The 27,189-nt window shown below is 37.6% G+C and overlaps 1 protein-coding gene across 1 annotated transcript in view; it reads left to right on the top strand.

The window, feature by feature from the left end:
- SLC17A3 (solute carrier family 17 (organic anion transporter), member 3) overlaps positions 1 to 22,950 on the top strand; it is a 31,463-nt gene extending 8,513 nt beyond the window's left edge. The window contains exons 3-12 of the mRNA XM_008571872.1: positions 11,903 to 12,114; positions 12,318 to 12,551; positions 12,633 to 12,720; positions 13,636 to 13,722; positions 20,489 to 20,607; positions 20,720 to 20,881; positions 21,169 to 21,298; positions 21,388 to 21,532; positions 21,826 to 21,916; positions 22,816 to 22,950. Coding sequence (XP_008570094.1) covers positions 11,903 to 12,114; positions 12,318 to 12,551; positions 12,633 to 12,720; positions 13,636 to 13,722; positions 20,489 to 20,607; positions 20,720 to 20,881; positions 21,169 to 21,298; positions 21,388 to 21,532; positions 21,826 to 21,916; positions 22,816 to 22,950 — 1,403 coding nt within the window. The remainder of the gene's footprint in view (positions 1 to 11,902; positions 12,115 to 12,317; positions 12,552 to 12,632; positions 12,721 to 13,635; positions 13,723 to 20,488; positions 20,608 to 20,719; positions 20,882 to 21,168; positions 21,299 to 21,387; positions 21,533 to 21,825; positions 21,917 to 22,815) is intronic.
- The last annotated feature ends 4,239 nt before the right edge of the window (positions 22,951 to 27,189 follow it).

The following is a 27,189-nucleotide window of genomic DNA, read 5'->3' as shown; positions in this document are numbered from 1 at the left end:
TTTTTTTTTTTTTTTTTTTTTTTTTTTTTTGTCTTTTTCCGTGTCCGGCAACGGATCGCAACCCTCAGTGTTGCCCCCGTACTGGACCGGGGACCGGCAACGGGATCGCAACCCTCAGCGTTGCTCCCGCGCCTCGCTCAGCCAGTGAGCGGGAACCGGTCTGTATGTGGGATCCGAACCCTTGGGCGGGAGCGCCACCGCACTTCCCAAGCGGTGCACTTATCCAGTGCGCCACCGGGCCGGCCCTGCTACCTTCAACTTTTAAATTCAACTATATTTGATTCTTTTGAATAAATTAGATTTTTAATTGCTTTATTTCAGTCATGAATACCACTATATGACATTTCAGAGGTGGTAATAATAATAATAACAATAATAATAATCATGACCGATGATGACTTTCATTTATTAATTTTCTATTATATGCAAGGTATGGTGAGTAGTTTTGTTTTGTTGCATGATTTATCCCTGATCCTTTTAGTGATTTCCAAGTAAGTGAGACTCAACAAAATAAAATCATTTGTTCCAAGTCCCAGGTGGTAAGTGAAGGCTGGATATAAACTGGATATAAACTCAGCATGGTATTGTTATATAACTGTGCTGGTTAAAGAATGCAACACTGTCTTACTTGGTAGTTATAAGATCCTTTCTACATTACAAATATTAACTTAATTTTGTTTACTATCCTAACTGGAAGCACATAAAATCTCAGCCCATAAGCACTTCTGATTTTCTTCCAAGTCTTCTCCTAGAGATTATATCTGCCACGATTGTTCTTTTTTCTCTTCCATGGCTGTATCCTCAATAGTATGTGATTTTCCACTTTTAAATGAGTATTCCTGGTACTATAGTTGCTGAAATAAGAGGCACTGAAACTGGAATGTAGACTAGAAGACAGCCATGTTTAAGGAAAAAAGGAGTATTTGCAGAATGACAACCTAGCACATACATAATTGAATGTGTTGTGTAGATAACAACAGGTGCAAAATTTTGCTCAACAGATAGAGGCAAAGTAGTAAAGATGGTGTTCCACTGTGAATAATGCCCAGCACATAACCAGATGTTGTCAGATTGATGACCAGATTGACCCTATTTCTCATAGAGATTGTGAGGCAAAACAGGAGTTTGACTAGAACTTAGATAAAAAAAGGATTTGCCAGAACCATGATGAGAACTTGAGATTATGAGCAGACATATATCACATATGGGTTCATAAGTTAGAGTGTGTGTAAAAAACCAGTCAAGCTCCATAGAATGACCACTGTCATTTAGTCAAGTCCTCTGTTTCAAGACTTAGACTCATTCAGTGTGATTGCTTGAGAGCTACCCCGAATCACCTGAATCCCTGATGGACATTGTAAGGCTAGGGAGTGTGCACATGAGAGGTGCTTCCTCTGCCAGGACCCATTCTGGCCTTCTAGCTACAGATGTCAGGCTTCCTATGATCACAGTAGGACTATGCATTAGAGTTCTCTGAAGTGTTACCCAGAATCAGAGCTGAGTTGTCATGTGCGTTAGACATTAGTTGTGCTGTGCATTAGAGTCCTCTGAAATATTACCCAGAATCAGAGCTGAGTTGTCATGTGGCTGATTATTAACAACAGCTGTTCCCAGTCTTGTGAAAACCACACTGATGATAACTGATAAATCAAGAGATATGCTGTATCTTCTGATGATTCTCATGACTGAAACAAAGCAATTTAGTGAGCAACTTTATTAAAAAATATATGCATTTTTTAAAGGTGAGTATTACAATCTAAGGCAAGGGAATATTTTATTCTATATTCAAGCATTTAAAAACTAATCATATAGATGGAGCAAAGCTGGATTTTTGGTTTTTCTCTACACCAAGACAAACTTCTGTCTATTTCTACCAAATCAAATCTGTTAGCATGCAAGCACAAAAAACTCATAAGCATTTTTAAATGAGTTAAGAATTAAATTGCAAAACCAAGTCATGTTTTCTGACTTGGATAATTCAGGGTCAGAAATGTTTCATGTTATATTTAAATTCTGAAGTTGATGATTAATTATCCCAGGGTCCAGAGTCCTTCAAAAATGACTCAGGGAAAAAATCTTTTACATAAGATGGTGAAATTTACGTCCCCTCTTCCCCTTAATGGATTTAGATTTTCCATACTTAAGTTCCCAAAGTAAGGATGAAACAAATCTGTTTTTCTTTTCTTTTGTGTTATAAATAATATAATAAAACTTTCCTGAAAGAACTGTGAGGATGGCATATAATAAATGCTCAGCGAATAGTAACTCAGACTCCCCAAGACCCGGGCTCATTTCTGTTGTTGATCTCAGTGGTAGATTCTCTCCTGAGAGGGTGCTGGGATGTGTTTTACTCTCTCATAATACACTTCAAATAGGTATAAAAAGTCAAGCTCAAAATCAAAAAGAGATTTCCTTAGGGCCGTAAACTAAGATGGGGCTTAAAGTCAAAGCAATGGGCAGGAGCTAAAGCCAGAAGAGCTCATGGGAACGTAGAACCAGGTTTAATTTTCCATGGCTGCAGACTGACTCTAATGCTCACATAGGGAAAGGAGTCTGGGTTACAAGCCCAGGGCATTGGAGGAACTGGAAGCTATCTACGTAAAGCTGGGGGTCTGAAGGCATTGCTTCATCTATGAGACAAGGACAAGCAGAACCACACACAAGCTGGAAAGCGGTGAGGATGTTTTCAATTCCCTGGATGTTGACAACCCAAGAGAAACTGAGAGAGTTTGGTCCCCACTGTGCCCATGTGGATGTGCCAAGTTCATGTCACTTATTTTCCAAAGTGAGTTATAAAATGGTCCATACTACATGGCAGCTTGTGTGCAAATTTAAAAATTATACAACGCATTATTTTATATAGTCTGTGAGTGTACCTATAAGTAGTAAAAACAGAAAAATATGGAGAAACCATACTATATGTATGTGAGGCTTTTTTGGTTTTAGTTTTTTGTTTTATTTGGCAAGGAAAGGAGAAAGGGAACAGACGAAAGGGAAAGCAACAGAGTGAATGAAGTCAAGTGTGTCTGTAATGTTAAAATTCATACATTTCAAAGAAGAAAAAAATTAATCAAAATCTTTAAAAGGGAAAAAACAAAAACAATAAAGAATGAAAAAACCAAAAAATACTAAGTGTCTGTATTTAATTATAATTTCTCTCTTTTTAGCCTTTTCAAAACAGAACTAAAGACATTAAAGATAATGCAAAGTAAAGCAAAACAACGACATGCATGTGTCTGCATCAGAGGAGGCCTCTGAGAGTCTGAAGAGATACCCACAGAGAGAAAGGTCGAGAAGCTTACATCATCAGAAAGGCAGGAGCAGCTGCAGGGGGAGCTGGGATTCTGAGGTCAGAGGACACACATTTCCAAAAACTTCCTCCAAGGCAAGAAGCCCTTCTCATTCAACTTCTAGTTTGAGGAACCTTATTAACGATTAACAGTTCAAGCCCTGGGGTGGAAAAGAATCCTCAGCTGTGTCTTGTAAGAAGGTAAAGGAAGCAAGCAGTGGACGAGACGCAGGGTCTGACTTGAAGCTCTTCCTCAGACACTGAGTTGGTAAGTCACTCATCTTGGTGTTGACATAAAAGATCTCCAAGGGTCCTTTCTGTGTAACAGCTGACAATTTTTATATAGCCCAGACCCTAAGTTTTCTCGTACTGATAAAAATGTAGGTGAAAATGTAAAATCCCATATTAACAAGGCTTATAAAAGAAAGGGAGAAGGAAGCTGAAGCTTTTGTGCCTGATCATCCATAAACTTTGAAACTAGCTAGTGGAGACAATGGCAACTGTGGAAGACATTGCCAAGATTCTCTAGTGAGGTGTGTGAAAGCAGAATTTGGGGGGTCAACTGGCTTGTGAACTAATGTCAGCTGAAGAACGTAGGTGGGCTGAGGCAGGGGGAAGGTGGTGATCAGGCAGAGTCTTCAACCATAAACTTTGAAACTAGCTAGTGGAGACAATGGCAACTGTGGAAGACATTGCCAAGATTCTCTAGTGAGGTGTGTGGAAGCAGAATTTGGGGGGTCAACTGGCTTGTGAACTAATATCAGCTGAAGAACGTAGGTGGGCTGAGGCAGGGGGAAGGTGGTGATCAGGCAGAGTCTTCAAGGCCAGAACGCAGAAGGTGCAACTTGTTGATGGCCCCTGTGTCCTCACAGACGTGCAGGGAGGATGCTGTTAGTAGGACACTTCCTGCCTTTAAAGCTAACCACCTCTGCCAGAAGCTGATCCTCAGCGTGATTCCCTGTGAACACTGCTTCCAACCAGAAACTTCTCACGGTGCCATATACAGTCTCTAACCCAGGCAACCAGTGCAGTTTTCTGGACCAAAGGTGGAAAATGAAGGGAGCTGTTAAAAACAGGAGGAAGTCACTCAGAGTAAAGCCAAGGGAGTAAAAAGGCCACCAGTCTGATTGGAAGGACACATTTAAGAGAAGATGGTGAGACTGCATTTCCCACGTTGTACAGCTTGAGCCTGTTCTTGGCTCAAGCCAAGATCAACATCAGTGGGTGTTCTGAAATTTCCCTCCAGGTTACCTTTCCTTCCCCCAGTTATAGATCAGGGTTTGAATCCAGTGTTTCAAGTCAGGAAATGTTTTGAGGTTACCTGGCAGTAGGTGTCTGTCATGGTGAAGTGGGTGGGCTGGACCTGCTGGCAGGAAGTGGTGTAACAACCTGGTTTATTTGGAGTACCAAAAAGATAAGATGCTTAGACAATCTGTGTGAGGGTGGTAGACTGTCACATGAAGCCTTAGAAAGCTTTGAAGTGTGTCTTCAAAAGTCAGGAGACTTGACCTGTTCATGGAGAGGGGAGGCCATATTGATGAACAGAGCCAGTGACTGTGCTGATACAGGGCTGGGTATGAAGGATGTCACCTTAGTAAAAGTACTTATGCTTTGAAGGAGCAGTCACATCATTGCAAAGGAAGCCAGTAGGAAGTGAAATCTGACTCACGTTTCCGGGTTGTCGTGCCTGAAGAGCATTCATTACTCTTTCTCTTTCTCCCCCTCCCCACATGCACACGTGTGCACACACACATGGATACTTCAAAAGTTCGTGGAAAGTTTCGTGTATCTTCTATTTCTATTTTTCCATGAACTTTTTGAAGTACCCTCATATGTGTGTGTGTGTGTGTGTGTGTGTGTGTGTGTGTGTGTGTTGTATTTTACCAAGTTTTTTGCTGTTCTTAGAGGGGGGTTGTTTTTGATATAGGCTACTCCTATATAGCTGAGAGAAGTTAGGTTTGGACATATTTAAAATAAAACAGCAAGTTTCATATTGGTTTGGATGCAGAGTGTGAAAAAAATAAAGGAGTGAAGATGATTTCAAGATTTTTGGCTTGTGCCACTTAAATAATGGATTTGTCATTAAATGAGATGGGAAACAGCAGAAGCTGAAAGTTCAGAGAAGAGAACTGGTTATATAAACTTCAACTCAAAAGTCAGAACTGGATAAGAGATACGAATCTAGGAGTCATTAGCCGGTGCAGACACTTTAACACACGTGGCTAGAACAGATCACCAAGGAAGCAAGTGTGGATAGGGGAGGAAGGAGGGACATGGGCTGGATCCTGGGGCACTCCAATATTCAAAGGTTGGGAAGAAAAGAAGGAACCAGCAAAGACACTGAGAGTGAGAACCAGAGTGATAAGGGAAAGACAAAGAGAATGTGGTGTCCAAGACACTAAATAAGAAAAGATTTCAAGAAGAAGAGAATGGACAGTATTAAGTATTAATGAAAAGTAGTAAGTGCTGCTCCTAGGTCAACAATGATGGAAATCTTGCCATTTATTTAGAAACATAAAGATTATTGATAACCCTGATGAAAGGAGTTTAAAGGAGGGAAAGCTCTATTTAGAGTGGGTTTAAGAAAGAAAAGTAGAGAAACAGAAAATGATCTCACTAAAGAGATGGAAAGAAAATAAATATGTACTAAAAATAAAAATGATGGTCAAGTTATATGTGGGCCAAAGAGGAAGAGTGGTCAAGACATTTTTTTTAATAGAAGAAATAAAAGCATGCATTACAGATGAGTTAGAAACGCTGATATAATATTCCTGTAGAGCCACTTACAGACACAACATTTACTCATTTAATCCTCATTTGGGACTATTATTATTATTATTTATTTATTAATTTTGATATTATAACTATTTATTACTCCAATTTTATATATGAAAAGAGACAGGTTCAGTAATTTACCCAAATTCTGCAAGTTTTGGAAACTACATTTGAACTTCGATAGCCCAGCCTGCCTCCAGAGTCCACCATTTAAAACACGATGTCCACAGCAGGATCACTGTCACTCTTGTAGGCATTCATTCCTGCCATAGTTCTTGGTGCTTTCCAAGGCCACCTAAATAGTCCCTCCACGGCCTTTTATTTTCTTAATGTTATTTTCTACAATGACCTTTTTCTGAACACCATTTTAGTTACTTACTCCCATGGTCATAATTAGACATTAATATTCTCAATCAGTGTCTACTCCATAATATTTCAAGCTTTTTAATATCTGACAGCAACCTCTTATCTTTCCAGCTTACATTCCTAGAAACTTAACTTCCCAATTGTTTTGACATCAAGGGGACTTGCTGTTTATTTTTCTCCACCATTTCTCACTCTCTTTCAACCCCTCATGCTCTTTCTTCCCTCCTTACCCCACTCGATTCCATGGTCCATTATTACAATCATTCCTCACATCCAATCTCTGTTTCTTTACACCATCTCTCTGTCATACACAACAGGAAAAAATCTCATCCTTGATTAAATTCTGCTTTACCACCCTTCACCTTTTTAGCTAGGTCTGGCTGCAGAAAATGAATAACCTTTGACCGTATTTTAAATACTTAACAATTTAACTCAAGTGGAACCTTAAGGTAGTGCAGAAATATTGTTAGGCTTTTCTATGAAATTTCACTCTCTTACACTCTGAGATAACCATTTCTTACTTTGCTCCTCCTCTCAAATGTCAAACATGACTTTCTTCCTCCTCACTTTTAGTTGGTGGTCTTATTTCCTATTTCATTGGGAAAAGTAGCAGAAATCAGAGAATAACTTACACACTCTCTTATCAACAATATCTTCCTCTATTTGTGTATTGTTTCGACATTATTTTCTGTATATTTAACCAGTTATCTCAGCACTACTTATTACATGGTCTCGCTTTTCCCTAGAAATTGCCACAACATCCTTTACACACTACATGATTCTTTTGGATGTTTTTCTATTGTTTCTTGAATTTTTCTGCTTATTCTTCAATCCAATGAGGTCTTATCATTTTATTCTCATGACAAACTATTGTTCCGACATTATTTTCTGTATATTTAACCAGTTATCTCAGCACTACTTATTACATGGTCTAGCTTTCCCCTAGAAATTGCCACAACATCCTTTACACACTACATGATTCTTTTGGATGTTTTTCTATTGTTCCTTGAATTTTTCTGCTTATTCTTCAATCCAATGAGGTCTTATCATTTTATTCTCATGACAAATTTCAATGCTTTATAATGCAACTATCTTTCAATGCTTACCTCTCCTCCCCCCAAAATATTCTTGTGTAGTCAACTAATACATTCAACTAGTCTTTATTATTTTTTTGCCAACTGTATTATTTCCTGTTCATGCAAGCACATTACCACAAACTTAGTAGCCTAAAATAACACACATTTCTTGTCTCACAGCTTCTGTGGGTCAGAGTTCCAGGTATGGCTTGGTCTGGCTGGTTGTTCTTCTCTGGTTCTCATAAAGCTGCAATTGAGTGATCCAGTGATTGACCAGGTTGCATTTTCATTTGAAGTCTAGACTGGGGAATAACCACTTCCAAGCTTATTTAGATTTTTGGAAGCATTTATCTCCTTACAGCTGTATGACTGAGAGCTCTGACTTTGGGCTGGGTTTTAGATGAAGGCCGTCCTCAGGTGCTAGAGGATGCTTACAGTTCCTTACCAGGTGGACTTCTCCAACTTTCTGCTTACTTCATTAAATCCACAAGAAGAGTGTCTATCTTCAGTCTGCTAAGATAGGGTCTTATATAACAGAATGTAATCGAGGGAGTGACATCCCATCATTTTTGATATATTCTATTGGATAGAAGCCCATCAGGTCCTGCCCTCACACACGAGAAGGGGACTACACAAATGTGAGAACACCATGAGGTGGAATCATCGTGGCTCACCTTAGGGTCTGTATGTGACATCAAGTTGAGAAAACAACCCTCTTGGATTGTAACTAGAGTGGTATTGAATTCATCAATATAACCTCCCAGTTTCAAAAGTCCATGATTTCATGGTGTCAATGCCCTCTTCCAGTGGTTAAATAGTGTGCTAGCAGGTATTTATTAATCCACCCTGTCTCACACACATACAAACTCACACATTCTTACACAGCTAGGGGTTATAACTGAAAATATTTAACAGCATAGCTCTGGCACCAATCTATTAGAATAGACACAATTGGAACAATTCATTAAGAATGCACACAGGACGCAAATAACTTTTAGTGACACATATGGTAGCCTGTAGGGAACACTTAACATCTAGCAAGCGCCAGGCTAAGACTTTTAAATACACCCTCTACTTAATATTTCAACTATCTCATAGGGCAAGTGTTCAACCTACTCACTTGTAAGTCATTTGTTTTTTGGTTTGCTGGTACCCCTTTCAGTGGTCTTGACATCTAGGATCCCAAGGCCATTTGGTGAAGCCAAAGGCCACAAGAACTCACAAATTATTAGTTGATTTGATTGACATAGGAAGTCACCACCCAGCTCTGAATTAGAAAATAAAACTTTTACAAAGATATTATATTTGAACTTCTCATTCTAAGTACAGTATATTTTCTAGTTTTATCCAAATTCCCCCCCTGCCCTTATTAATACAAAGATTTGTGCTTTATAAAGAAAAGACAGAATAGCCTTGAGGGGAAGCCTTTTTTGTTCATTTCAAGGCCCCTTCTTCCTTGAAGTTTTGACAACTTCTTGAAGACACGGGGTGTTGCCCTTTTCTCCCATATCACATAGCCACATAAACCCTAAAGACTGGTGCACCCAGGTTGTAGAAGAAGCATTCTCATAGAATCATTTGGGACAAAACAAAAGCCACCATGTACATGTGGTACAGTGGCTAAAAGCATAGACACCTGAGCTACGTTGAGAGCTGGCTTCTCTGTGCCTGAGTTTCCTCATCTGTAAAATGGGACAGTAGTAGTAGCTGCCTCGTGTTGTTGCGAGGAGGTAAGGAGTTAATTCTCAGTCATCACATTACGTGACCTGTCAGAAACATCTGACATACATACTGACTCCTTCTTTTCTGAAACTCTTGTCTCCTTGGCTTCCAGGACATTATACTCACCTGGTTTTATTCCTACCCCACTGTTCATTTCTTTTCAGTTTTGTTTTGTTTTGTTTTTCTGTTTCTCACCCATTTATCCAATCTCTAAACATTGGAGAGCCCCAGGGTTAGTCCATGGTTCTCTTCTGTATTTATTTCCATTTCCCAGGCAAGTCTCATGGTTATTAACTTCCATTGTTGTGCCTCAGTTCCCACTCTCTTCTAAACTCTGGAGTTGTATATCCAACAACATTCTCAGTACCTTCTCTTGGATGCCTAAGAGGCATCTCTGTTTTAACACGTCCAGTAACAAGCTCTTGATCACCCCACCTCAAACCTGCTCCTTCCACAGAACTCCGTTCCTCAGTGAAGCACAACTCCAGAAGCATTCTTCTAGTTGTTTAGAACAAGACTCTCTCCAATTCCCCCTGCCTCCCATCTGTAAAATTGAAACCCTTATTTGGTGTTACTCCCATTCTGGGATCTGATAACATCTTAGCTACCGCCACCACCCTAGTCCAAGTTAGCTTCACTTTTCTTCTAAATTATTGCAATAGCTTTCAAACTTCACTTCCTCACTACCATTTGTTTTCAATTCTGCAACCAGAGAGATCTTCTCAAAATCTAAGTCGTACCATGTCCCACTTCTGCTCAAAACCCTCTAATGGTCCCCATCCCATTCAAAGTAAAAGCCAAAGCACTGGCTGCCTTAAAGGATCCAGGCCCCATTACTTCTGCCTCCTCATATATGCTCTTCTTCCTCTGGTTCACCCCATTCTGTCATACTCACCTCTTTTTGGTTCTTTGAACACATCAGGCATTCTCAATCCAGCCTCGGGGCTTTTCCGCAGGCCCTCGCCTGGTGTGCTCTTCCCCAGGTATTAGCATGACCAACTCTCTGGCATGTCATTAGAACTTTGCCCTTCCTTGCACTTACTACCCTCTAATCCATTATATGATTTAGTGCTTTGTTTTTCATATTCTGTGCTCCTCTCTGGAATGTGAGGCCCACAAACACAAGGCTATTTGTCTGCATTGTTTGCTGCTCTACTTTTAGGGCCTGGCATTAGGAATCATCAATAAGTAATTGTTCAATGATTGATTGAAGATATAAAATCTGGGCTGGAGGATATGGCTTAGAAGAGTGGTCAGTCCAGCTTCCTGCTATTTCCCATGAATTGGATAGATTTACCTATCCAAGCACAGGGTGAATTGGATAAGCCCAGGCTTCCCCAAGAGGCAGACACTTGCTCTGCTAAAGTAGCTGCGTTGTAGAAGAGGAGACAGCTTTCAGGCAGGCTGGAAGAGATGCTGAGTTCTTTTCTGTTCAGTTTTTTACCCAAATTCATTGATCTACATCCCTTTTCTTTTCATGGGAAAAAAAGTAAAGGAGATGGAGAGAGTTCCAAAGAGCTACTCTTCCTGAAGTCCTTCTCTAAAGAAATCTGAGACCATGTGTAAATACAGCTTCCTGCCTCACACATTTCATTTGCTCTTTAAATTAGACTCTTAGCTATGTTCTACCAGCACACCTTCCACTGACTTAATACAATGCTGCAAAACTTTTTAAGAAGCAGAGTAGAAAGCTAACTGTTGGAGCTTTTGTACCATTCGACCTCATCTAACCAATTTTCCTCAAACTTCATATCCTGAATGATTCTATTCTTTAATTTCAATCAGAAATGATGATTTTCCCATGTTTTACATTCTTTGGACAATGCAACCAGGATCTGGAAAAGGGAGAATGAGATTTCTGCTTTCATGTTACCATCTTTCCTGAAAGTGCGAATACAGATTATGGGAATGCTGTACTCATTTCTTTTCCACTATTTTTCATTATATTTTTTCATAATTTGTCGGTGTCAGTTTCTCTAATGAGGAAATCTTTTAGGGGTTTAATCTCAAATTTTAAATGAAAGTTTGTTCTCAATACCTGAAGATATAAGTGGAATAATCATCGACACCAATGAAAAATTTATATAATAAACTTAATATATGTAATATATAATATACAATAATATATTCAGGATACAAATTATATACTACACATGTGTGTATGTGTATACACATGTAAATTATATGTAATATATTATAAATTATATAATTTAAATATGTACACATATTTACATGTATATATTTGCTTTTAATATATCACATATGCACACACAAGGGTAGTTCAAAAAGTTCATAGAAGGATTTGTATTATCTTTTAATTTCATTTTCCATGGAATTTTTGAGGTACCCCTGTTATATGTATATTATATATATATATTACTTGTGAGTAATTTCATCAACTGTAGAACACAATGACCTAGGCATGAGAGAGACAATATTACCGGAAGGACAGAATGCCTCAGAGCAAGTCGGGCTCTATAAAGCTGTGATATAAAATGCCCTTTGGATTGACTCAGTGGATTTGCTCCTTTTGCATCTTCCCTTTCTAAAGCCAATAGAGGTGTCATTTAAATCTTTAGGTGATGATCTGTGGTAACTTCTTGTATTATATCTTGTGAAAAGACTAAAGTTGGCTCAATAAGGAAATCACTAATGTGATGTGTAATATTTCCAGTTCCGAGCTTATGTTCCATCCGCTATGGATTAGCCTTCGTTGTACATTTAAGCAACTTCACGCTGGTGACACAAAATGTTATCATGAGCATCACCATGGTAGTGATGGTGAACAGCACAGACAATCAATCCCAACTCAATGGCTCCACCGATGAGCTGCCTGTTGACTCATTGGGTGGCCCAAATAAAGCCCCCAAAAGTCTTCCTGCAGGGGTAAGCAATGCAAGATATATATTTGTGTTCTTGTTCTTTCTGTTTGTTTGTTTGGACATTTAGTTTTCTAGAGTTTATATGTTTAAAATTTTTAACTGAGAAAATAGTGATTTGAAAGCAAGTAAAAGAACTAAAGGGGCTTTTAAGGGTGTGTAAGAGCCTTTCTGTATATGATTTACTACAGCATTTTCTGTTTCTCTAAGGCTCCAGTATATGACTGGAGCCCTCAGATCCAAGGCATCATCTTCAGTTCCATCAACTATGGCATATTGCTGACACTGACTCCCAGTGGATACCTGGCTGGAAGAATAGGATCGAAGCGAGTGGTTGGCGTAGCTTTGTTTGGATCTTCACTTTTCGTTCTTTGCACTCCTCTGGCTGCTAACTTTGGACTAACCTTGTTCATTGCAACTCGAATACTCCAGGGCCTAAGCCAGGTACCCAATATTTTATAAATCTGAACTGGATATGAACTTCTACACACCGCATATCAAGAACTCTAACAATTTTTATTTCAGGGCTCAGGACTTGGGGGTCAGTTTGCACTTTGGGAAAGATGGGGTCCTCCACATGAACGAAGCAGACTCTATAGCATTGCTTTATCAGGTAAAGACGTATAATCCAAATGGGTACACTACAATCCAACATTCTCCTGCTGGGTTCTTTGACAACTTTTCTATTGCATGGTTCTTTGTCTTCTGCTCAATGTCAATGAAGTATTTATAAATTAAAAAGACTTCTTTGTTTGTGACATGACTTTCATTATTTTCCCTAAGCTATCTTTTGTGGCATGACTTTGTTTATAATATGATTCATTCATGTTTTTTCTTGTACTTGTATAGTTTCATTTTTACATATTAATTCCTAGCATACTGGATTTTATACTAGTGTTCAGTGTAAGGTGTGGATACAACTTAATCTTCTTTAGAATTCCTCTCAGTTGTCCTGAGAACATCTTTCTGACAATGGTCTGCTTGAACAGTGTACCCAGAATGAATATTCTGGAAGAAGAAGTTTGAATTATACTGGGGAAGAATGCAAAATGAGCAGTGTTCAGTTAACAAACTGGAGATACCCAAAGTGGGTGCTGGCAAGAAAAAAAAGGCAATTCTCTGGGTAACTTGTGGGTACCAAGAAATCCAGGGAATCTTCAAGTCTAGAAAACAAGCTACACACACACCCTGCCTGACAGTGTGCCTTTCTAAAGCCCTTCACAACCCTGGAAGATTAGTCTTTGTAATCAGTTTATCTTCATTGATAGGGGAAGAGAGGGTCCAATTTGGACTAAGAAAATTCACTTCAATTATCACACTGAGGGATAATCAGAATACAACACAGAAAATGTCAGGAGATAAAAAACATGAAAGGAAAGTTGAAAGACTTGGAATGAAGACTGTGATCTTATAAAAAGTGGCAAATCCCTTTTCTCTCACTTCCTACTATATAGAGACCAAACAAGCAGAATAGGTCAACTGACAGCTAGGAATCCAGAGCCACAACTTACTTTCCATCTCTTTGCAGGAATGCTACTGGGAACCTTCACTGGCATCCTCCTGGGTGGCCTCATCAGTCAAGTTCTTGGATGGCCTTTTGTCTTCTATACCTTTGGTAAGCTCCTGTCTACTAGTTCCCAGGTTTTCATATTCAGAAAGAATTTTCTGAGTATGTATGTACATATGTCTGTATGTATTTACATCTGAATGTACTTTTCCAGAGAAAATGAGTCCAGACAGCAAAACCTAGAAAAACAAAATATCTTAATGTAATATAAGGGAACAATTAACCTATACCATCAAAGAATTTGGAAGTCCTCCTGCCTGTTACAGAGTGTTATTAACCCACTACAAGGCATTCTTATCACAGTGTGATCAGACATACTCCATTCCTTTGCACAGAGTAGGGGATAGGCTTGCAGAGCAATAGTTTGTGAGAGATGGAGAAAGAAAACACAAGAGAGATAGTTGCTGCAGTGGGTTTTGTCTCAGATTAAGCACAGCAATGAGGGGTCCTGGATAAGGCTCAAGTTTCCTAAAGGAAAAAAAAAAACAAACACTAAAACCAAAAGGATTGCCCCAGATTCTTCTATTTAACTATTTGAAATAAAAAAACAACCGCTCCCTCCACAGCTTCTATTTCAGTAGCTTTTACATTCTACTTTCAAACCTCCCATCAGCTTTCATTTGTTTGTTTACACAACCACTTCCCCTTCTGGTGAACTCCTTGAGTGCAGAGATGGAGTCTTGTTGGTTCTTGGGACCTGGCAGAGTACAGAAGATAAAGATGGACTGTGAAAATATTAATCAAGAGAAAACTGGGTGGACATATTAATATCAGGCAAAGATGACTTCAGAACAAGGAATATTGCCAATTCACCAGGAAAACATGACAATCTGAAATGTATATGCATTTAACAACAGAGCTTCAAAATATATGAAGCAAAAACTGATAGACCAGCAAAGAGAAATAGACAAATCCACAATGAGAGATGGAGATCTAAAAATTTATCTCTCAATAATCAATAGACTAAGAAGACAGATGAAGTACACTTCATTCAACAACATTAGAATATTTTCAAATGTGCTTCAAACATTCACGAATATAGACAAACTATGGTCTATAAAAGCAAACTTTAACAAATTTAAATGCATTGAAAATTATAAAAAGTATGTTCTTAGAATTAAATATAATAGAAAGATCTCTGGAAAATGGCCAAATATTTAAAAATTAAGAAACAAATTTCCAATGGGTTAAAGAAAAAGACACAAAGGAAATTTTTAAATTGAATTGAATGAAAATGAAAATACACCAAATTTGTGGAATGCAACTAAAGCAGTGCTTAGGGAGAAATTTTTAACATTAAATTCTTATATTAGAGAGGACAGAGGGTCTCAAGCTAATGATCTAAGCTTACACTTTAAAGACTAGAAAAAGAAGAGCTAATTAAACCTAAATCAAGCAGAAGAAAGAGAATAACAAAAATAAGAGCAGAAACTAATGGATTTAAACAGAAGAAAAGAGATTCAGTAAAACCAAAAACTGGTTCTTTGAAAAGATTAATAGCATTGACAAATCTTTAGTCAGATTTGAGAGAGAGAGAGAGAAAGAGAGAGAGAGAGAGAGAGAGAGAGAGAGAGAGAGAGAGAGAATACAAATAACCAGTACAAAGAACAGGAAAGCGGACCTCAGTAGAGGCTCTACAGACATTAAAAATTATAATAAGGGGATATTATAAGACACTCAATTCCCATAAATTTGATTATTTGGATAAAATGGACAAACTCAGTGAAAAATACAAAGTAGCAAAGTTCACTTAAGAAGGAAGAGATAATCTGAATATTCTACATATATTAAGAAATTGATTTTGCAGTTTAAAGCTTTCCAACAAAGAAAATTCCCCAGTCCACATGGTTTCACTGATAAATTTTGCCAAACATGTAAGTAAGAAATGATACCAATTCTGCACAAAGTTTTCCTGTACTTCATGACTCATTTTATAAGGACAGAATTACCTTGCTACCAAAACTGCACAAAAGTATTTCAACAAAAGGAAAACTGCAGACCAATATCTCTCATGAACCCAAACACAAATATCCTGAAAAAAAATATTAGCAAATCAAGCCCATCAATATAGAAAAAGAACAATGCATCAGAACTAGGAGAATTTATATCTGGATTGCAAGGCAGTTTCAACATTCAAAATTCAGTGTAATTCAGGGATACAATAAGACCTGCAACAAACATAAAACTATACTGAGTGTCCATATTCACCTAACATATAGGAAGAAGTAGATATAAACTCTGGCCTGAAACAATTAGAAAGAATAAAAAACCAGATCCAGTGTATGAAACAATGGTTGTCAAGACACTAGACATGAGACAATGAAAAACAATGACCTTTGAGAGGTGAGCTCTAGGGCATAGCACAGGAAGATGGAATTTAGGCAAAGCCCAGCAGAGACTGAGTTGAGGAGAAAGAGCTAGAAGTCTGGACAGAGTAAGACAGTAAGACATGGAGAGCTCATAGGATAGAATACCTAAGAGGAGACAGCTACACAGAAAACCCCAGTTATCTGCAGAGAGTCCCCCTTGAGTATTCAGCAGAGTATTGATCAGGGTATGTATGTGAAGAAACTGTCTGAGACCAGGGTGGGAGATGAAATATCATTGGTAAAGATTAGAGAACAGTGCCCAGTACTCACAGAGAATCAGGGATAGTGCCTGTTCCCACAAGACCGACTGAAAAATTCATAATTTATTGATCATTGAGTAGAATACTCATAAATGTATTTCCCCAGTAGTGGGATATTATTAGCCCTAGAGAGAGCACTGCTGTGGATCTCTCTAACAAATTATGATGGCAAGACCTAAAAAAGTCAAACTATTTCCACATAATTTAACTACGAGTATATCCCAGAACGAAGCTCAAACTTATTTACAGGAACACAGAAATATCCATCACCCAGCAAGACATAATTCACAATATCTGGCTCCAACCACAGATTACCAGGTATGAAAAAAGCAGGAAAACACAACCTAAAATGAGAAAAATAAGTCAAAGCAGACCCAGAACTGACACAAATTTTAGAATTGGCAGGCCTGGGCATTAAAACAATTATTATAACTGCATTATAACATAACTCTATTTGTTCAAAAAGTTAAGTAGAGACATGATAAACATTAAAAAGATTGTAATCAAACTTCTAGGATTAAAAAAAAATAAAATATCTGAGATGAAAAGTGCACTGGATAGAATTAATGACAGATTAAATATGATAGAACAAAAGATTATTAAACTTAAAAATGGCAATAGAAACCATCTAGAATGATCCACACAGAGAAAAGTATAATGACAAAATGAGAACATCAGTAAGCTGTGGAGTGCCCAAAGTAAAGAACAGGACAGGGAAACAAAACGAAACAACAACAAAAAAATTTTTTAATAAGTAGTGGCTAAAAGTTTTCTGAATTAGTTAATGAACCTCAAGCACAAGAAAAATGAAGAAAACTACACCAAATTAAATCATAGTCAAATGGTTCAAAACCAGTAATAAGCAGAAAATCTTAAAGCAGCCAAAGCTAAAAGATGTGTTATGTACAGGGGATCAAAGATAATGATTATGCTGTTTTTCTGTCAGAAGCAATGCCACAGAGAAGTCAGTGGAACATCATCTTTAAAGTAATACAAGAAAGAAAGAAAACAAAAACTGTCAACCTAGAATCCCAGACCCAATGACAACATTTTTTCAGAAGGAAAGGCAAAATAAAGATGTTTTCAAACATGTGAAAGCTGAGAGAATTAGAAATTTAAAGAGAACAGTACCATTTTCAATAGCATCAAAAAGTATTCAACACAAGGTTAAATCTGACAAAATATATGAAAGACCTGTGTACTGAAAACTAAATTCTTATGAAAATGTGGAGATTATAGGATAGCTAAACAACTTTGAAAATAAATTAAAAAGTTGTAAGACTCACACTACCTGATGTCAAGACATAACGTAATAGTTATCAAGACTGAGTGATATTGGCATAAAGATAGACAAATAGATCAATGGAACAGAATAGAGTCATAAATAGACTCATACACATACAGTAAACTGATCTTTGACAAAGGTGCAATCATTGGAGAAAGGATGGTCTTTATAACAGATGGTGCTCAAAAATTGGATCTCCATTTGCAAAAAAAAAAAAAAAAAATGAACTTTCCATATCATCTTTCATCATGTACAAAAACTAACTCAAGATGAATTCCAGACCTAAATATAAAATCTGAAATTATTATCTTTCTAGAAGAAAACAGGAAAAAATCTTTGTTCTTTGGTTAGGCAAAGATTTCCTAAATGTAACACCAAAAGCGTGATCCACAAAATAAGAAATTAGTAAATTAGATTTCATTAAAAACATCTCCTCCTTTTTAAATTTATTATTATTATTATTTGGTGTTCAAATCAGGATAATTAGTATATTCATCATTATACAATATAATAGATTTTCATGTCCCTTTACCAATTCCTCTCTTTCCCCTTTTCCCTCTCCCTTTCTCATGCCTGGCAACCTCAGTTCTCCTCTCTTAAAAAGTTCAGTGTATTGTGATTTTTTCTTTCTCTCTCTCTCTTTCTTTCTTTCTTTTTATTAGCTCCCACATGTAAGTGAGGACATGCAATATTTCTCTTTCTGTGCCTGGCTTGTTTCACTTAACATAATTTTCTCTAAGTTCATCCATGTTGCTGTGAATGGCAGTATTCCATTCTTTCTTATGACAGAGTAGTATTCCATTGTATAAATATACCACATTTTCCTTATCCACTCATCTGATGATGGGCATTTAGGTTGGTTCCAACTCTTGGCTACTGTAAATAGAGCTGCAATAAACATGGGAGTACAGGTGTCCCTTCAACATGATGATTTCCTTTCCTTTGGGTATATCCCAGCAGTGAGATTGCTGGGTCATATGGAAGTTCTATCTGTAGTTGTTTTAGGAACCTCCATACTATTTTCCATAATGGCTGCACCATTTTACAATCCCACCAACAGTATAGGAAGATTCCCCTTTCTCCACATCATCACCAGCATTTGTTATTCTGTCTTTTTGATAAAAAAAAGTGAGGTGATACCTCAGTGTGGTTTAGATTTCCATTTCCCAGAAGCTGAGTGATGCTGAGCATTTTTTCATGTGTCCGTTGGCCATTCGTATATTTTTCTGTGAGAAATACCTATTCAACTCCTTTGCCCATTTTTCAATTGGGTTAAAAGTTATTACTGTTAATTTTTTTTTTACTGTTAAGTTGTTTATTTTACTGTTTTTTTTTACTAAGTTGTTTGAGTTCCTTGTATTTTCTGGATATTAATCCTTTGTCAGATGCATATTTTGCAAATATTTTCTCCTACTCTGTTGGTTGTCTTTTCACTCTGTTAATTGTTTATTTTGCTGTGCAGAAGCTTTTTAGTTTGATATGATTAGATTTGTTTAATTTTTCTTTTGTTGCCTGTACTTTTGTGGTCTTATTCATAAAGTCTTTGCCCAGCTCTACTTCCTGAAGTTTTTCCCGTATGTTTTTCTTAGGAGTTTTATAGTTTCAGGATGTATATTTAATTCTTTAATCCATTTTGAGTTGATTTTGGTATATGGCAAGGGCTACATGTATACTTTCATTTTTCTAAATATGGATGTCCAGTTATCCCTGCACCATTTACTGAAGAGGGAGTCTTTTCCCTAATGTATGTTCTTGGTGCCTTTGTCAAAGATGAGTTGGTTATAGGCATATGGACTGATTTCTGGGTTCTCTATTCTATTCCATTTGTCCGTGTGTCTGGTTTTATGCCAGTACCATGCTATTTTGGTTATTATAGCTTTGTAGTATAATTTGAAGTCAGGTAGTGCTATGCTTCTGGCTTTAATTTTTTTGCTCAAGATTGCTTTGGCTATTCGGGGTCTTTTGTTGTTCCGTATGATTGTTAGGATTGTTTTTTCATTTCTGTGAAGAATGTCATTGGTATTTTGGTGGGGATTGCATTGAATTCATAGATCACTTGGGGTAGTATGGACATTTTCACAACATTAATTATTTCAATCCATGAACATGGAATATCTTTCCATCTTTTTGTGTCCTCTTTAATTTCTTTCAGCAGTGATTTGTAATTCTCATTTTAGAGATCTTTTACCTCCTTGCTTAAATTTATTCCAAAGTATTTCATTTTTTTGGTAGCTGTTTTAAATGGGCTAAAAATTTGTTTACTTTTTTTAAGTTTTGTTTTGTTTTGTTGGGTTTTTAAAATTTTTTTTGGCTTTTGTTTTTGTGGCTGGCCTGTATGAGGAACCAAACTCATGACCTTGGTGTTACAAGGCTTTGCTCTAACCAAATAAATCTCTCTTTAAAAGGCATTGTTAGGATAATAGAAAGACAAGGTTATACAAGGAGAAAATACTTACAAAACAAATAGGTAATAAGGACTTTTATCCAAAATGTGTTAAGAATTCTCAAAACTCAAAAACAAGAACAAAAAAAGTAAAAAATGGGCAAAGATGCTTCACAGAGAAAATAGACACATGAAAAAATGCTCAACTCAACGGCCTTAGTCATTAGGGGAAAGCAAATAAAAACCACAGTAAGGTACCTCTCCATGCTTATTAGAATGGCTAATACTAAAAAGATTGAGACATCAAGTGTGGTGCCATTATTAGTGTCTGTGATTTCCACACGCACAAATAAACAAGAAATGTAAAGAAATTTATGTGAAGGTTTGATAAATAGAAAGGGGATATAATAAGCAAGAGCTTTTTCCAGGACCTATACCAGAAGATGACCCAACATAAAAGAAATGTACACAAAAGGCAGAAATCAGCCCATTTACCAATTGTACCCTCTGCTTGCAGGAGGCATTGGCTGTGTCTGCTGCGTTCTCTGGTTTGTTCTGGTTTATGATGACCCTGCCTCTCACCCATGGATAAGCATCTCAGAAAAAGAATACATCATATCCTCCTTAGACCAACAGGTACACATAAGGACTCCAACCCTCTCCAGAGATCTTATGTCAGCATCTAGATTTCTAAGAATATGTGAGCATCTCTCAGATCTTCTCTTCTGACTAGAAAATTTGTTTTCAGGTCTACTCTTCTAAGCAGCCTCTTCCCATCAAAGCTATATTAAGATCTCTACCTGTTTGGTCCATAAGTTTTGGTTGTTTCAGCCACCAGTGGTTAGTTAACGTAATGATTATATACACACCAACTTACATCAGCTCTATGTACAATGTTAACATCAGAGATGTGAGTATAGTATATCTCCCTCCACCCCTTTCTTTAGTTTGCTTGACTCATCAATGACTCTGCCTTCACAAATCATTCCATCTAGAGAAATGGATCTCTTATTACCAAAAATAATCTAATATTAACACTCATGCCTGTAGCTTTTGTGGGAGTATGATTGAAGAGATTTCTGATTTTTCTAAGAAAGTATGATTTCAGAATGTCAGTATGATTAGTGATTTATTTTCAATAAAAGTTGTGGTCTCACTGCCTTAATTATGGTGATTTACTTGATCTTTTCACCTCAGAATGGGCTCCTGTCTGCCCTTCCTTTTATTGTTTCCTGGGGTGTTGGTATCCTGGGAGGCTACCTGGCAGATTACCTTCTGACCAAGAATTTTAGGCTCATCACTGTGAGGAAAATTGCCACAGTTCTAGGTAAGTGCAGAGAGTTGGATAATTCTCAAAACATACAAAAGCTAAGGAATGTATCCCTCTGTTTAATTTCTATGTTCTTCATTCCCTAGGAATTCTACCCCCTTCAGCATTCATTGTGGCCCTGCCCTACCTCAATTCCAGCTACATCACAGTTACCCTTCTGACAGTCGCATGTGGACTGGCTACGTTGTGTCAGTCAGGGATCTACGTTAATTCCTTAGATATTGCTCCAAGGTAGGACTCTTATCTCTACTGTTAGTTTCACATTTTCTGAAAGAAAAAAAAATTTTAGCCTGCAGCTTTCTGGGAGCCCCAAACTTTGGAAAAGAGTAAGTCATAAGCAAGGACCACAGATGGACCTGTGGCCATTTTTTTCAGGTATGTTGGGGGAGGGGTATTGATTTGTCAGCGCATTTCAGCACAAGTCCTTTTTGATATAATTATATGGTGGATTCATACACAGAGCAGGGCTGAAGAATTCTGTCAAGCTTCTCTGGATCTAGACTGGAATATTCCTGTCCCCACAGATATTCCAGTTTTCTCATGGGAGCCTCAAGGGGACTTGCACACACATCATCTATCCTGGTACCAACTGCCAGTGGATTTCTCCTCAGTCAGGTAGAGTTTCTCATCAAGAAGGACTCTTAAAATGTTCTGCTAACCCCATTTATAAAGAATGCACTCAAAGGTGGGAAAATAAAATTAAATTGTGGGTGACTTTGTCATGAAGATGAACCTGGTAAAAAAAAATATATAGAATAATTTCTTTGGTGACCTCAACCCTGGCTCATTCTGGAGCCAAAGAAATGACTAGTGATCCACTGGTAATTAGTATTATTGAAATTGAAATCACAAGGCCACATAAATGTCTTGGGATGATGATTCCATGCACAGGTGCCAATCTTCCATGTCTTTTTCAACACTGAAATTTTTATTTGCATAACTATGAAAAAGAAAAGGGGTAATAAAAACAAACATTTTTAAATGATTGATGCATGCAGGCATTATTATAGGTACTTCATATGCAATATTCTCATTTAATTATTGATTCTCACACCAGTTATAAAAATGGAATATTATCTAATTTCCTAATGATCAAACTGAAAAATCTGATTGTCTTTTCAGTATGAGAATATACAATCAGAATTTTTCTAACTTAAATATATATAGCTCCAAAACCCTTAATCTTTTCACTGTGCCACCACAATGTAAGAAGAATTTTGAAAGCATTCTTAGCATAGATTATGTAGTCAAGATTGGTGCAAAAGAGAAAATGTATGGGATTTTGATAAATAGTGACAAATGCAGTTCTGCTGGTTGATCATGAAGGTTCTGAAATCCCTTTTATTAACATTTTGAATGTACTTTGAAATCCTACTTTCTATTTATCAAGTCACTTTCAGGAAATAAATTTCTGTATGGAATCCACTAGTGAATGTTGTCATCTGAACTATTAATATGATGTTTCGTAGAAAAAAAGATAAAAGCCTTAATACTTGCTTGGGGTTTCCATCCAGGACCCTGTGTCTGGGTGGAGGAATGTCTTCTTCTTGTTGTTTGCCATTAACCTATCAGGACTAATCTTCTACCTCATATTTGGAGAAGCAGATGTCCAAGACTGGGCTAAAGAGAGGAAACTCACTCGTTTATGAAGGTAGAGAACAATGATTTCATCTGTGGTTATAACCATTTGAAGCATTATTTAAGGCTTTTAATTCCATGTCCTTTTCTTTCCTTAGTTATTCCAGCACAGATGGAAGAATCATTAGGCACCTTATTTCATTAAAGAAAAACCTTCAATGATGAAAATACAAATGGAAAGAATTTGTTTGCTGTGGCTTTTTTCAAATATAAGATCGGCTTTTTCCTTTTATTCAAACTTCTTTTTGAAGAAAATATAAGATGAATAAAAATACAAATGAAATGATAGCCATGAACAAAATTGTTATCTGTATAGAATTACCAGTGGATTAAGAGGAGTTGCTGTGTGGGAATCAATGTTAGATTCAGTTTCTGGATACTAGAAACAATGTTTTAAAAGTCAATCCAGGGTGGCAAACTTACTAGGACAACTGTTTTTCCTGTTTGAAAAATTAGTATTGATTTATATTTATTGGATTGGGTATTGTCCATGTGTTTTCCCTGTGTGTCTCTATTCCTCCCCATCCTGCTCAGGCCCAAGAGGCAGACCTGCATGGATTGCATTCCATACTCCTTTGTCCACTGGCTTCTGCTTAGAATTTTGGTGGAAACAGGGAAGTAAGGAGAGGGAGTACTTATCTCTGAGGCTGATCTTTCCAGTACAGTTAACAGCTCCTAGCAAGCAGCTTTCTCTTTCCCCCTATACCTTTAGACCTTTTTTGCCTTTAATTTGCTAGTTCTGGGGTTCTTCGTAATCCCTTGTGATTCCCCTTCCACTTGCCCAGTTTTGTGTAAATTGTCTCCTTTAATACAGTCTCCAAATTACTCAATATAAGTCTGTCTTTTTCCCTCTGTAGTCCAACTAATTTAATGATTACATCATGTTACACTTCTTGCTGTGTAATGGAGATGCAAAAAGGATAACTCAAAGCAACATGAATGCAATGAAAAGCCTGAAGGGACTGCACCTCAGTAACTCTGTTAGAAGGAGAAACTGGGTGCAGCCCAGATTCAAAGTTAGCTTCTGTTTTTGTTGTAAAGACAAAGAAGTTTCACAAGAAAAATCAGTTGATTCAATCATTTCAAAAGGACACAAAGACATGGGCAACATGACAAAAGTTAACCATAGCTAAGTATAGCTTAAACAATGGAACATAGTAGCATCATTAAAACTAACAGTGTGATATTCCAAAGTATAATTAGTTAAATGTTAAGCTATTTTCACTATGATCACTATCTTTAAGACTGAACCATTTTTATAACAGCTGAAGTGATCATTACATTCCTATGATTCTATCTATCAGTAATTGTATCTTAAGTTTCCATTAACAAAAGGTTTTCCTTTCAGCAAACATTTCTCACATATGTTCCTATGGCAATTCTTTAACAAGATCAGTATGACAACCACCTGTTAACTCTAAAAACTTTAAAGTATACAATCCCATACCTAAACAGTTACTAGAGTTGATTCGATGCACTCTTGCCCTCTAGCTGCAGACCATTGTCTCGTAACTGAGGACTTTGTCCCATACATGCATTACCTAAAAACCCTATCTAAAAATCAATGGAGAATCAACATATACTTGATTAGAATCAATTAGATGGGCTTTTGCCCTGCTGGTGTAGGCTTTTGCCCCCTAGCTAAGGACTTTTGTCCCATGCTTTTTAGCTAATAAGCCCTGTCCAAAAATCAAATGGGAATTAAGATTTTTAACCCTCTGCAATATCATATATAAAGCTCAAAATATGAAATGGATTACTATTTTTGTAAAATAATGATTTGTAAGTGTTGGTGGGTCAGAGCATGTTCAGAGGGTTAAGGACCATGTTCTGCATTACTACCCATGGTGATCTCTACCATGCAGAAAAGAGATCAGAGCCACTGAGTCATTTCATATAGAAGCAATGTGATAGACAATAGTTCTGAGTGAAAAGTCAGGGCAAGGATATAGAGGGCTAAGGTTGAATAAACTCAGCAACTATACTGAGATCTCATCATGGTCCAGAATCTGGGCTCATGAGACATGGAATAAATTAGACACAGTCACTGTTCGCCATTCTCATGTAGAGGACAGACACAATAATAGATAGCTGTGCACTGTCTTACATACAATAGCAAGGACAAGGAGGGCATTATGGGAGACCAGATGAGCTGTTCCAATCTTAAGCTGAAGGACACAGGGGAGATCTCCTCCAGCAAGTAATTCTCTAGCAAGTAATTCTTGAGCTAAATGTTCAATGGGGAGTATTATGATAAGATTTCCCACACTGGAGCCCAACTTCTGTGAAAGCATGAAAACGAGAAACAGTTTGGATTCTGAAGAGAATCACCTGCCTTCATGATCAGTTAGGAAAGTTCCGAAAATGAGTTTAGGAAAGTGGGTGTGGCCAGAGCATGGAAGTCTTGTTTGCCATGTTAGAGAGTTTGAGGTGTATCCTACAAGCGATAAGGCAGGAATCAGCAGTAGTTACATGGGAAGATTTTCTTTCTAATGGCCTAATTTGAGAATCAGAAAGACTAGTTAAATTACCATCTGTGCAGTGGTCTACATAGCAGTGCTGAAGACTGAACTAGGCCAGGGCAAGCTAGAATGAGGAGAAGAAGAGAGACATAAAAAATAAAAATTTTTAAGGTAGAATTAGAATACCATGGCATTTGGTTAGATGGATACAGGAAAGCAGAGGAGTCAAGGAGTCCTGAGTCTCTAACTTGGAAGACCCAGATTGGTCTGAACAACTAAGCCAGAGAATGCAGGAAAATGAGCCCTTTTAAGGGGAGAGATAATGGGACATGCTGAGTCGAGTTTGGGACATGCTGAGTTAGTGGTGATAGTGGGATTATAAAGAGGGCATGTGTATTAGTTTCCTGGGGATGCTTGAATAAACTTCCACAAATTGGGTGGCTTAAACAACAGTAATTTATTGTCTCACAGTTCCAGAAGTTCAAAACCGTGATGTGGGAAGGTTTAGTTCCTTCTAAGGGCTATGAGGGGGAATCTGCTGTGCCTTTCTTTTTGCTTCTAGCAGCCTCACATGTACTTTGGCTTATAGATGGCCTTCTCCCTGAGTCTTCATATCGTCTTCCCTGTGTATGTGTCTGTTTCTGTTTCTGTGTCCAAATTTCCCCTTTTTACTTATAGTCCACTCTAATGACCTCATTTTAACTTAATCATCTGCAAGGACCTTATTTCCAAATAAGGTCACGTTCACAGGTACTGGGGATTAGGACTTCAACATCTTCTGTGGGGGGGGGGAGGACACAATTTAGCTCATAACGGCATGCCCAGCAAGGCACGAGATTATGATCCTGAAACCTGAATAAAGGGACTGTGCTGGAAACAAAGCCGTAGAAGAAAAATAAAGATGTTCAGTACTAAAAACCTGAATGTGAACCAGATTGCTCAAGAAGAATCTGAGGATGGAAAAGCAGCAAGCCAAAATAGAATGCCAACATTTAAGGAGTGAGCAGAATGAGAAATGCCCACATGTAATAGAGATGAAAGGGTCAGGTGCATAAGTGTGAGGAACAGTAAGAAAGGACAATTCTCATGGACACTCATGAGTATGGTCTTTTAAGAAAGATTGCTGATCAACAATGACAAGTGTATGGAAGAAGTTCAGTTAGATGCAGGCAGGAAAGGAACTCAGTCATCTTGTAGTTAGGAGTTCATTGGTGCCTTTTTTTGTGGTGCATTTGGCAGAGAGATGGACATGCAGGTCAGTTTGCAGTTTGTTGGTAAGTGAATGGGAATGAGAGAGTAGAGAAAGCAAGAGACATATTTTCACACAGGTTGGTTGAGAAAGAAAGATGGGAATATAACTGAGGGGGATGCAAAGTAAGGGACAGTGACCTAAGGAGAAGGGGACCAGCCTAAGAGATGCTCTGGCGAAGGAAACGGTGGGAGTGAAGTTGGAAGAGCAGGGCAAAGAAATGGATCAAGGTCTTGGAGGACAAAACAAGGATTCAGATACAGGAATTTGCCTTGAACACATAGAAAGACAATATAATATCTGAAATGTGACATTTCTTTTTATGAAAGAAACTCTATTTTTTTTCTCAGTAAAATGCCTGCAACCACACTTGTTAAACTAAATTAAGGATTTCCAAAGCAGACACATTTTTGTTGGATAAATACTCCTTGTCCCCTTTGATCTTAATTGCTTAAAAGAAAAAGAAAATTTGCCTGGTGTTAATTTACAAGTAAAATCTGTAAACTTTCCCTGTTGTGCAGTATAACCTAAAGGCTTCC

Source organism: Galeopterus variegatus, unplaced genomic scaffold (assembly GCF_000696425.1).
Source record: "Galeopterus variegatus unplaced genomic scaffold, G_variegatus-3.0.2 Scaffold732, whole genome shotgun sequence".
Lineage (NCBI taxonomy): Eukaryota > Metazoa > Chordata > Mammalia > Dermoptera > Cynocephalidae > Galeopterus > Galeopterus variegatus.
This window is presented reverse-complemented; position numbering and strand designations above follow the sequence as displayed.